The 12,708-nt window shown below is 52.0% G+C and overlaps 1 protein-coding gene across 1 annotated transcript in view; it reads right to left on the bottom strand.

Annotated features, from left to right (window-relative positions):
• Positions 1-12,708, bottom strand: part of LOC119956533 (GATOR complex protein WDR24-like) — a 30,422-nt gene that overhangs the window by 6,005 nt on the left and 11,709 nt on the right. The window contains exons 4-6 of the mRNA XM_038783823.1: positions 9,114-9,238; positions 7,735-7,839; positions 4,866-5,203 (exon numbers count right to left, since the gene is read on the bottom strand). Of these exons, the coding sequence (XP_038639751.1) occupies positions 4,866-5,203; positions 7,735-7,839; positions 9,114-9,238 (568 nt within the window). The remainder of the gene's footprint in view (positions 1-4,865; positions 5,204-7,734; positions 7,840-9,113; positions 9,239-12,708) is intronic.

Raw genomic sequence — 12,708 nt, 5'->3', positions numbered from 1 at the left:
TGGGATGCATTCCATCAGGGCCAGGAGACTTGTCTACCTTTAGCCCCATTAGCTTGCCCATCACTACCTCCTTAGTGATAACAATCCTCTCAAGGTCCTCACCTGTCACAGCCTCATTTATATCAGTCACTGGCATGTTATTTGTGTCTTCCACTGTGAAGACCGACCCAAAAAACCTGTTCAGTTCCTCAGCCATTTCCTCATCTCCCATTATTAAAACTCCCTTCTCATCCTCTAAAGAACCAATATTTACCTTAGCCACTCTTTTTTGTTTTATATATTTGTAAAAACTTTTACTGTCTGTTTTTATATTCTGGGCAAGTTTACTCTCATACTCTATCTTACTCTTCTTTATAGCCTTTTTTAGTAGCTTTCTAGTTGACCCCTAAAGATTTCCCAGTCCTCTAGTCTCCCAACAATCTTTGCCACTTTATATGCTTTTTCCTTCAATTTGATACTCTCCCTTATTTCCTGAGATATCCACGGTTGATTTTTCCTCTTTCTACCGTCCTTCCTTTTCGTTGGTATAAACCTTTGCTGAGCACTGTGAAAAATCGCTTGGAAGGTTCTCCACTGTTCCTCAACTGTTCCACCATAAAGTCTTTGCTCCCAGTCTACCTTAGCTAGTTCTTCTCTCATCCCATTGTAATCTCCTTTGTTTAAACACAAAACACTAGTATTTGATTTTACTTTCTCACCCTCCATCTGTATTTTAAATTCCACCATATTGTGATCGCTCCTTCCTCCACCTGCGGGAAGAACCTGCTCATTCTGGTTCTGGTCTAGTGTACCACTTTTAGCTGCGTTAGGTTAAGCCTCGGGCATGTGGAGGTAGAGTTGACTCTGTGCAGTGCTTCGCTCCAGAGTCCCCATCATATTTTGAATCCCAAGTCTTCCTCCCATTTTCTCCTTGTCTTGTGCAGTTCAGTGTCGGCCCTCTCTAGCAGTTGTTTGTACATTTCACTACAGTTCCCTCTGCCTAGGATGTCTGCGCCCAGTGTCTGTCGTGGTGGTCCCGGGTCTCCTTCCGTAGGAAGTTTTTAAGCTGCAGGTATCTGAGTTTGTTGCCTTTAGCTAGTTGGAATCTCTGCGTCAGTTCTTCCAGTGATGTGACCCTACCGTCAGTGTATAGGTCCCTGACTGTCAATGTCCCCCCATCCTGTCTCCACCTACCGTCAGTGTATAGGTCCCTGACTGTCAATGTCCCCCCCCATCCTGTCTCCACCTACCGTCAGTGTATAGGTCCCTGACTGTCAATGTCCCCCCATCCTGTCTCCACCTACCGTCTGTGTGTAGGTCCCTGACTGTCAATGTCCCCCCATCCTGTCTCCACCTACCGTCAGTGTATAGGTCCCTGACTGTCAATGTCCCCCCATCCTGTCTCCACCTACCGTCAGTGTATAGGTCCCTGACTGTCAATGTCCCCCCATCCTGTCTCCACCTACCGTCAGTGTATAGGTCCCTGACTGTCAATGTCCTCCCCATCCTGTCTCCACCTTCCATCAGTGTATAGGTCTCTGACTGTCAATGTCCCCCCCCATCCTGTCTCCACCTTCCATCAGTGTATAGGTCCCTGACTGTCAATGTCCCCCCATCCTGTCTCCACCTACCGTCAGTGTGTAGGCCCCTGACTGTCAATGTCCCCCCATCCTGTCTCCACCTACCGTCAGTGTGTAGGCCCCTGACTGTCAATGTCCCCCCATCCTGTCTCCACCTACCGTCAGTGTATAGGTCCCTGACTGTCAATGTCCCCCCATCCTGTCTCCACCTACCGTCAGTGTGTAGGTCCCTGACTGTCAATGTCCCCCCCATCCTGTCTCCACCTTTTGTAGGTGGTGTCGGTGAGTGCTGGTGTGGTAATTCCTGATGGGGGCTTTGTCGGACATTTTGGTCAGTCCGAATTGCTGCTGTAGTTGGTTCCAAGTCTGGAGGGTGGCTATCACCACTGGGCTGCTGGAGTGTTTCTTGGACGGGGATGGGAGTACCACCATGGTGAGGACCCGGAGAGAGGTCCCCTTGCAGGAGGCCTCTGGGCTAACCCACTCAGCTCTGGGTCCTTTATCCATCCCATCACACTTTCCTCCGTCACTGCCCAGTGGTAGGTTTGGGAGGGCTAGCCCTCCCCTGGATTTTGTTTTCTGTACGACCTTCTTTGTGATTCCAGCATTCTTTCCCCCCATACAAACACCATGATTAAATTGTCCAGTGAGTTAAAAAAAAGGCCCTGTGGATATAGATCAGGATGGATCTTAGTAGAAAGAGGTATCTGGGCAGTACGTTCATTTTGATCATCTGTACTCTCCCCGCGAGGGACAGTGGGAGTGTATTCCACCTCTGCAGGTCCATTTTGACTTCCTCTGTCAGACTGGTCAGGTTCCATTTGTGGCTCCCCATCCAGTCATGAGCGATTTGTGTTCCCTGTAGTTGAAGGGTCAGTTACGGGGGGACATAAGTTCAAGGTGGGGGGGCAGGAGGTTTAGTGGGTGTTGTGGAAAAACCTTTTTACCCAGAGGGTGGTGAGGGTCTGGAACGCGCTGCCTGGGAGGGTGGTAGAGGCGGGTTGTATCACATCCTTTACAAAGTACCTGGATGGGCACTTGGCACATCACAACATTCCAGGCTGTGGGCCAAGTGCTGGCAAATGGGACTAGGTCGGCAGGTCAGGTGTATTTGATGCATCAGTGCAGACTTGATGGGCTGAAGGACCTCTTCTGTGCTGTCTCATTCTGTGATCTCCACCTTAAATGGGAAACCCCTTAATCTTTAGATGCCCCAATGATAGGAAACATCCTCTCAGTATCTACTCTGTCAAGCCGCCTCAGAATCTTAGACGTTTCAATAACATGCACTCAAAACCGCCCATTAATTCACCATTAATCTGCCACTAAACCATCAATAATGCTCAGAGAAAAACCACCAGATGAGCGTTGGATGGAGGAACATCCCCCTCAAAATGATGCAAGGTTCAAAAACATTTGCATAGAGCTCAGCTACGTCAAGACAAGGCAGATTGATGGCTGCCCCCTGACCTCACTAGCTTTCCCAGAACCGGGAAAGTGGGAATCAAGGCAGGTTCCCACTTCCGATCGTGCCAACTAGAGATTTGAATGATGTCAGTGCTCGTTAACCACAAACCCAGATGAAAAAAATAAGGACATGATAAAGTAAGTTGTGTCCTACCCTCCATAAACTCAAGCCCTGCTCAATTACTCAAAGTTCCATTTCTTTGCCCCCCCCCCCGCCAACCACCACTCTACCACTCTGACTGGCTGGCATTGCCTCGCGGTTTGCCAGCTTCTTCACTTTAAACACCTTGGGCTGGATTCTCTGTTTTTGCGACGATGTGGCCACGCCGTCAGGAAAACTGGCGAGAAAGGGCCACATATTGATAGTCCTGCAGGGGGCCAGCAGGGACCCATCGGGAAACTGGCAGCTTTTGCTGCAGATGCTGCAGGGTAGCATGGTAGTGTAAGGTTAATGGGGGGGATTATTGGGTTACGGGTATAGGGTGGGTTTGAGTAGGGTGATCATTGCTCGGCACAACATCAAGGGCCGAAGGGCCTGTTCTGCGCTGTACTGTTCTATATGGGTCAGAGATCGTACAGGCGCACGGCGACGGCCCCCAGCAGCCGCGCCGTACTCCATGGCGGACTCAGACCACGGAGGTGGACCTTAAACATATCGGCCACGCCCCCGACCGCCTGCCCTAAAATTGCCCTGCCCCGAATAAGGCCCAGTCCACAGCAGCCCACACTAGTATCCCGGCCGACAGGACCATGTTGGATCCACGCCGTCGGGACTTTGGGCGGTCTGGGGCGGAGAATGGCGGGGCGGGGCGGGGCCTCCATCAATGGCTGCAGGTTGGGAAATACGCGGCGCAGCGTATTCTCGGAGTACGCCGCTTTCCGGGGCCTGGAGAATCGGGGAACCGCCGCCGGTCCCCATTCCATGCCGGGAAATGGATTCTCCATCCCGGCGCCGGTCGCGATTTCGCCATCGGGGAGCAGAGAATCCAGCCCCTTGTCTGTGTTTTCAATCTCCGTAATCTTCTCCAATCCAACAAACCTCCAAGAGCTCTATGCCCCTCAGCTCTGTCCTCTTTACCCAGCAGTCAGGAATATAACCTCTGGAAACCCTCCCCAAACCTCCCCCTCGGACTCCCTCTCCTTCCGTAAGAAACAGAGAAACTAGGAGCAGGAAGCCTCCTCCACATCTCATCATGGCTGATCATCTGACTCAATCGCTTAATTCCGCTTTTCCCCATATCCCCTTTAGCCCCAAGTCCTATATCTTTTTTTTTTTAAATTTAGATTAGCCAATTATTTTTTCCAATTAAGGGGCAATTTAGCGTGGCCAATCCACCTACCCTGCACATTTTTGGGTTGTGGGAGCGAAACCCACGCAGACACGGGGAGAATGTGCAAACTCCACACGGACAGTGACCCAGAGCCGGGATCGAACCTGGGACCTCAGCGCCGTGAGGCGGTTGTGCTAACCACTAGGCCACCGTGCTGCCCCCCAAGTCCTATATCTAAATGCTTCTTGAGAACATACAATGTTTTGGCCTCAACTACTTCCTGCGGTAACGGATTCCACAGACCGACCACTCTTTGGGAGAAGAAATTTCTCCTCATCCCAGTCCTCAATGGTCTACCCCTCGGACTGCGATCCTTCTCAAACCTAACTCTTGTTTTAATTACCCGCCCTCATATCTTCTTCGGCGTGGTGTCATGTTTTTGCTTTTGTGTAGCACCCCGGACGTGTTTTCCCACATTTTAACGGCAAGTTGTTGTTGGAAGAGTCCACACTCAATAGAGGGGAAAGTTGGGGAAACTCAAGCTGTATTCAAATTGATCAGGCCCTCCCTGAGTCTGTTCATCGATTTCCTTCTTAATCCTGTCTCCGAGCACAATCAGGACTGATATGGCCATCTGCACGTCGCCCTGCTCAGCGTAGAAACACATCATGTCTCTGACGATTGGATTGAAGTAATCGGTGGAAAACCCGTGCTCAAACGGCGGCTGTGAGACTGAGACCAGAGAGATCCCCTCGGTCGGAGTCAGCGAGACGGAATCTGCCTCGTTGCTGCTGATGTGGGGAGAATCTGTCTTGTCCTGGAAATGATCGAGGGTGGTCGGGTGATCCAGGATTTCATGTCGCAGTGGGAAGCCCTCCTGTGGCAGGATGAACTCGTGGTCCTCCCCTGGGGAAAGCAAAGCCAACAACTTCAGTCAATCCTGTGGGGAATTCTCCTTCAGCAGAGGAACCTGGGTCTCAGCCAATTGGCAGCACGGTAGCGCAGTGGGTTAGCCCTGCTGCCTCACGGCGCCGAGGTCCCAGGTTCGATCCCGGCTCTGGGTCACTGTCCGTGTGGAGTTTGCACATTCTCCCCGTGTCTGCGTGGGTTTCGCCCCACAACCCAAAGATGTGCAGGCTAGGTCGATTGGCCACGCTAAATTGCCCCTTAATTGGAAAAAATTAAATTAATTTTAATCCCAGACAGACCAGTGACAGTGGGTTGCAATGGGCGTCAGCATATCACTGGACTAAATCGCTGGCTTTTAAAGCAGACCAAGGCAGGCCAGCAGCACGGTTCGATTCCCGTACCAGCCTCCCCGGACAGGCGCCGGAATGTGGCGACTAGGGGCTTTTCACAGTAACTTCATTGAAGCCTACTCGTGACAATAAGCCATTTTCATTTTTCATCCTGCACAGCGGCGGAATAGCAATGTTTCTGTTCCTGACTGTTATTGGCTGATCCATGTCTAGTATCCACCTCTAAGCTGTCAAAAAGCCAATCAAGTCGCCCTTGTCCCTGAAGGCCATTGGTTGCTTTCCCCTTTGAGGGGGGAGAGCTGGCTGGTGGTGGTTTAACCCGAGGGTCACCAAACCTCCAGTGAGGAGCAGGGTTGAGAAGGCGGGGCTATCATGAATCACCTCAGCGGTACGGGGAATTGAACCCGCGCTGCTGGCCTCGCTCCGCATCACGAACCAGCTGTCTAGCCCACTGAGCTAAACTGACCCCCTTCTCAGTCAATGCAGCAATAATGGCATCTTGGGAGCTGGTGATGCCATGGAGCTGTGATGTGATTCAGGAGTTCCCTCACTCAGCTCCTCCACAAATGAAAGGAGGATAGAAAACGCCGATGCTATAGACTGGTGTCCACAACTTGACCTGAAAACCTTCCTTTCCTAATCCAGGGGCTGAGGCAAAACCACCTCTCCTGTCCCCCTGACGTGACACAGGCCCTTGGGCCTCAACACAGAGTGCACAAGACAAAAACAGGCCATTCAGCCCAGGCCATTCAGCCCAATCAATCCATGCTGGTGTTTATGCTCCACACCCACCTCCACCCATCATACCTTATCGAACACCAGGGACCCACAGACCCAGGTTTGATTCCAGCCTCGGGTGACCGTCTATCTGTTCTCCCCGGGTCTGTGTGGGTTTCCTCCAGATGCTTCACTTTCCTCCCACAAATCCAAAGATGTGGGGCGCGATTCTCCGCCCCCCACGACGGGTCGGAGAATAGCGGGAGGGCCTTCCCGACATTTTTCCCGACCTCCCGCTATTCTCTGCCCCCCCCCCCCCCCCCCCCCCCCCCCCCCCCCAACGGCCGCCCCACGACACGAATCGCTGCTCGCCGTTTTTTTACGGCAAACAGCGATTCTCCCCAGGCCGATGGGCCGAGCTCCCAGGCCTTTACGGCCGCTTTCACGAACTCAAACACACCTGCTCTCACCGTTCGTGAAAACGGCCGCAAAGTGCCGTTCCCGAGAACCGTGGCACCGATTGGCACGGCCGCACCACGGCCGTGCCAAGGGTGGCATGGGCCAGCGATCGGTGCCCACCGATCGCGGGCAGCGGGTCTGAAACCCGCGCATTCTTTGTTCCTCCGCCGCCCCGCTGGATCAGTCCGCGGGGCAGCTGAGGGGCATGACGGCCCGCGCATGCGCGGGTTTGACGCATATGCGTGATGACGTCATCCGCGCATGCGCGGGTTGGAGCCGTCCAATCCGCGCATGCGCGGCTGACGTCATTGTGCACGTCAGCCGCCGTTACCCTTGGCGACGGTCGCTAAGCCTGCGATGCCGTGCTTCACGGGGCTGCGCTGCTAGCCCCGCCCGGGGGGGAGAATCGGGTCCCGGGAGGGGGCGCGGAGGCTGCCGTGAAACACGGCCGGTTTCACGGCAGCCTTTACGACTCTCCGCATTTGCGGAGAATCGCGCCCGTGCAGTTTAGTTGGATTGGCCATGTTAAATTCCTTCTTAGTGTCCAATAAAGGTTAGGTGGGGTTACGGGGATACAGCAGGGGAGTGGGCCTAGATAGAGTGCTCTTTCAGAGGGTTGGTGCTGACTTGATGGGGTGAATGGTCTCCCTCTGCACTGTAGAGGTTCTATTCTATGATTCTATAATCTTAAAGAGCTCTCTCAGGTCACCTGGCTGCACGTGCTCCCCGTGTCTGTCTGGGTTTCCTCCGGGTGCTCCGGTTTCCTCCCACAAGTCCCAAAAGACGTGCTGTTAGGTGAATTGGACATTCTGAATTCTCCCTCTGTGTACCCGAACAGGCGCCGGAGTGTGGCGACTAGGGGCTTTTCATAGTAACTTCACTGCGTGTTAACGCAAGCCTACTTGTGACACTAATGAAGAGTATTATTATTAAGACCACTTTTTCCAGGGAAATGATCGTCAAGCTCTCCTGACAGTTCAGCAGGTTGACTCACGTACTCACCTGGAACATTTTCATGGTCGATGATGAAGAAATCGTCTTCATCACCTTCACCGTCACAGAACAGATAATCTGCGGGAGCATCGCTACCTTCCGTATCCTCATTTTCTGTAAGGATGGGAAACGCTGGGTCAGTTTACTAGGCTTCAAAATCCTTTCCAAAATGTTGGCTCAATGTCACCCTGGACAAATCAACCTTCCTAATCGGTCTCCCTCCACCACCGATACACAGTAGCAGCCGTGTGTACCATCGACAAGATGCACTGCAGCAACACACCAAGGCTCCTCAGCACCACCCAAACCCCCGACTTCTACCATATCGTCGTTCCATCACTGTCGCTGAGTATCAAACCCAGCCTCGCACAAGAAGGAGAGGCATTCACCCTCCGCAGCACCTCACACCACAACCCGCCCCCTCCAGCTCCATCCCCAGCACCTCCTCCCACTTGGCCGTAACCCCTTCCAGAGACGCCATATCCTCCTCCAAAATCCTCCCGTAGATCGCCGAGATGACCCACTCCGCAGCCCCATATAAGTAGTATATATTACACAACGACTACTTACCTTGAACAATAAAATTAGTGGATTCGCCACACTAAATTGCCCCTTAGTGTCCAAAGATGTGCAGGTTGTGTGGGGTTACAGGGCTAGGGAAATGGACACAGAGGTTAAGGAAGGGAAGGGAATGGAAGTATCGGAGATGGGTGGTGTGAACATGAGAGGCATGGAAACTGAATAAAAACATATACATTTTCCAGGGAGGTGTGTGTGTTGCGGGGGGAGGAGGGGGGGGCTGAGTGGGACTGGAACAAGGAATGTTCCACAAAACCCACAAACAGACAAGCAGAACCGGGGACAATGGGGGATACCCATAACCACGCCTTTTACTTGGAGTCAAGTTAAAGGGGAAATTGTTGAGAGAGAGAACGAGATCATCCAGGCGGAGGAGAGAAGTGGCGGACGGGGGTTGTTCAGGTTCCTACACAAGGGAGAAGCAGAGAGTCCTTGGACGCTCCTGGAGGGGGGTTGGATGTGTAGAGGGAAATCCAAAGATGTGCACGTTTGGGTGGACATGCTGAAATTGCCCTTAGTGTCGAGAGATGTGCAGGTTAGATGGGGTTAAGGGGTTACGGGCATCGGGCGGGTAGGGTACTCTTTCAGAGATCCGGTGCAGAATCGATGGGCCGAATGGCCTCCTTCTGCAGTGTAGAGGTTCTATGGATCAGAAGAATCATGAACACTGGGCGGGAAGAGACTGGACAAGGAGAGAGAGGTTGGAGTCAAGATAAGAAGAGTGTGTTCCACGGAACAGGCTGATCGGGTGGGGGGGGGGGGGAGGGGGGCGACCAGGACCGTCCCGTTTGTGGATGCTGGGAAGGTACCTTCATTTGTCTGTAGCAAGGTGACTGTTGAATCCAGGGGTAGACTGTCCTGTCGGTTTTCCATTCGGCCTCGCTCCAGCTTGATTTCACTTCCCAATGCTGCTGTGCCGTCTTTTAAAGTAAAGCTGTGGGGTCAGATTGGGGGTGGGGGGGGGGGGGGGGGGCAGGGGGAGAGGAGAGAACAAGAGAACCCTTCACAAATCAGAGCAATACATGGAAGGTCCAACAGAGATTGGGTCAGTGCAGTGGGTGTGGGAGGAAACCTGTTGCCCATGGCTAAACCAGAATCACAGAATAATACAGCGCAGGTCAGGCCCTTCGGCCCATCGAGTCTGCACCAACGTATGAAAAACACCTGACCTGCTAACCTAGTCCCATTTGCCAGCACCTGGCCCCTGGCCTTGAATGTTGGGACGTGCCAAGTGCCCACCCAGGTACTTAGTTTATAAATTTAGTGTATCCAATTACTTTTTTCCAATTAAGGGGCAATTTAGCGTGGCCAATCCACCTACCCTGCACATCTTTGGGTTGTGAGGGTGAGACCCACGCAGACACGGGGAGAATGTGCAAACTCCACACGGACAGTGACCCGGGGCCGGGATCGAACCTGGGACCTCGGCGCCGTGAGGCAGCAATGCCACCGTGCCGCCCTTCCAGGTACTTTGTAAAGGATGTGAGGCAACCCACCCTCTCCCACCCTCCCAGGCAGCGCGTTCCAGACCATCACCACCCTCTGGGTAACACAGTTTTTCCTCAAATCCCCCCTAAACCTCCTGCCCCTCACCGAGAACTTGTGTCCCCCCCACGTAACTGACCCTTCAACTGAGGGGAGCAGCTGCTCCCTATCCACCCTGTCCATGCCCCTCATAATCTTGTCCACCTCGATCAGTCTTCTCCGCTCCAGCGAAAACAACCCAAGCCTATCCAACCTCTCTTCTCAACTTAAATCCCAGCCAATTGATGGCTCCCCTTCATTCACACATGCCAGTTGTGATTTATCGCGTCGAAATGTCCCAAAAACTTCATGCGATGAGTCACTTATTGAATCACGGTTACGTATTACTCAGGCAAGCGTAGCAACCATTCTATACCTGGACATCCCCGTAAACAGCAGTGATCCAGTTAAATCAGATTGTGTCAGTGCTGGTTGAGGGCGGAACGTTGGCTCGGACATCAGGGGAACTGCTGGCTCTTCAAATTAGACCATGGGCTCTTAAGTGTCCATACAAACCAACAAAACAAAAGATGGGTCCTCGGCTGAACATTTCATCCAAAAGATGACACTCCCTCCACACTGCCCCGTCAGGATTATAGAATGGTTATGGTCACACGACCGTGTCTTTCCTAGCTCCTTCTGGCCCTGCAAATCTTCCCCACTTTACGTATTTATGCAATTTCCTTTCTGAAAGTTCCTATTGAATTTGCTTCCGCCAGGGGCAGCACGGTGGCACAGAGCGTTAGCACTGCCGTCTCACGGCGCCGAGTTCGCAGGTTCGATCCCGGCCCTGGGTCACTGTCCGTGTGGAGTTTGCACATTCTCCCCGTGTCTGCGTGGGTTTCGCCCCCACAACCGGTAGATTGGCCACACTAAATTGCCCCTTAATTGGAAAAAAAATGAATCGGGTACTCGAAATTTATTTTTTTTCAAAGAATTTTCTTCCAAGGGCAGCGCATTCCAGATCGCAACAACTCACAAGTGTTTAAATAAAAAAGGTCTCCCTCATTTCAATCCAGCTTCCTTTCAATCTTGGGGCAGAATTTGAACAGACGACCTTCTGTCCCAGAGTAAGGTTTGTCCAGTCAGCGGTGAAGAGAGACCCGTCTGGGGAGATTTAACCCAGGAACCACTGGCTCGGAATCCAGAGCAGAGACCGATAATCATAGTCACCGCACTGTGTGCGGTACTGGGGGCTGTATCATTATCTCACCCGGCACCATGGCAACGGTTGCTGTGTTGCCGTAGAAACGCCTGGGAGAAGCTGCATTTTCCAGTTTACAACTAACTTATAAAAATATTGCCTTTTACATAAGGGTGAACATGTTGCTTGGACTTAACCCCAGAGAGGAGACGAAGAATGAGCAAAATATTTTCTACAGTCTGTTGAATGTGGGCTGCATTTATATAGCATCATTTGTGAACTCCCCAATGCCCTTTCTGCCAATGAAGTGGAGTCACTGTGGTAGGAAATGTAGCAATTTGTGCACATCAGGATCCCACAAACAGCAAGGTGATAAATGATCGGATAATTTGCTTTATTGCTGTTGTTTGAGATATATTGTCCAGGACACTGGAGAGGATGCCCCAGCTCCTTAAGCTTCGCAGTGGTAGAGCAAGCAGCCCTCAATAACCTTCCTTCAGACGCTTCAATTCAGACACTAACCGCTGGAACAGTCGAGAGTAAGATTTCAGACCTTCCCAGCTTGGATACCCACAAGAAACTCCCCAAAGACCCTCGCTCAGCTATTGAATAGCAGGTCGCTCTCCCTGCATCGGGATGCGCCCCATCGAAACATCGGTGCAATAAACCTCAGACCACTACTTCCTGTCCATTTCTATTTGGACAGCTCAAAACCCAGACGTTTCATTCAGGCCCCTGGAGGAGGCCTCTACTCCGGAGCCGGAGGAGTCTCCAACATACAAACCTAGCCAGAATCCATCCTCCAGACATTCACATTTCTTGCTGTGAAACATCAATCTTAACGGATGCAGCAAATCTCAATCCCCTCGCCACACACACAATGGTCAGTTTGCACATTGAGACTCTCGTCCCTCGGTGGGCCCATCCCGGAAGTTCTGACCTGACGTCAAACATAGTTTTTTTTTAAATAAATTTTTTATAAAAATTTTTTATAAATTTAGAGTGCCCAATTTTTTCCAATTAAGGGGCAATTTAACGTGGCCAATCCACCTATGGGCAGCACGGTAGCATGGTGGTTAGCATAAATGCTTCACAGCTCCAGGGTCCCAGGTTCGATTCCCGGCTGGGTCACTGTCTGTGTGGAGTCTGCACGTCCTCCCCGTGTGTGCGTGGGTTTCCTCCGGGTGCTCCGGTTTCCTCCCACAGTCCAAAGATGTGCGGGTTAGGTGGATTGGCCATGCTAAATTGCCCGTAGTGTCCTAAAAAAGTAAGGTTGGGGGGGGGGGGTTTGTTGGGTTACTGGTATAGGGTGGATACGTGGGTTTGAGTAGGGTGATCATTGCTTGGCACAACATCGAGGGCCGAAGGGCCTGTTCTGTGCTGTACTGTTCTATGTTCTACCCTGCACATCTTTTTGTGTTGTGGGGGTGGAACCCACGCAGACACGAGGAGAATGTGCAAACTCCACACGGACAGTGACCCAGGGTCGGGATTCGAACCCGGGTCCTCAGCGCCGTAGGCAGCAATGCTAACCACTGAGCCACCATGCTGCCCACGTCAAACATAGTTTAGTGATGGATAGAAAACCCATCTGACAGAACTGCGATGTGACCAGGTCCCAAATTTACAATCTTCCACTGCTGTTCCTAAGCTCAATATCATTCCAATGGGGAGTTTCTAATTCAAACAAATAAATGGTGCCTTTGCGGGATCTCTACTGCCACCAATTGTCACTA

This window comes from Scyliorhinus canicula, chromosome 23 (assembly GCF_902713615.1).
Source record: "Scyliorhinus canicula chromosome 23, sScyCan1.1, whole genome shotgun sequence".
Taxonomy (NCBI): Eukaryota; Metazoa; Chordata; class Chondrichthyes; order Carcharhiniformes; family Scyliorhinidae; genus Scyliorhinus; species Scyliorhinus canicula.
Note: the sequence above shows the minus strand (reverse complement) of the source record. Positions and strands in the feature narration are given on the sequence as shown.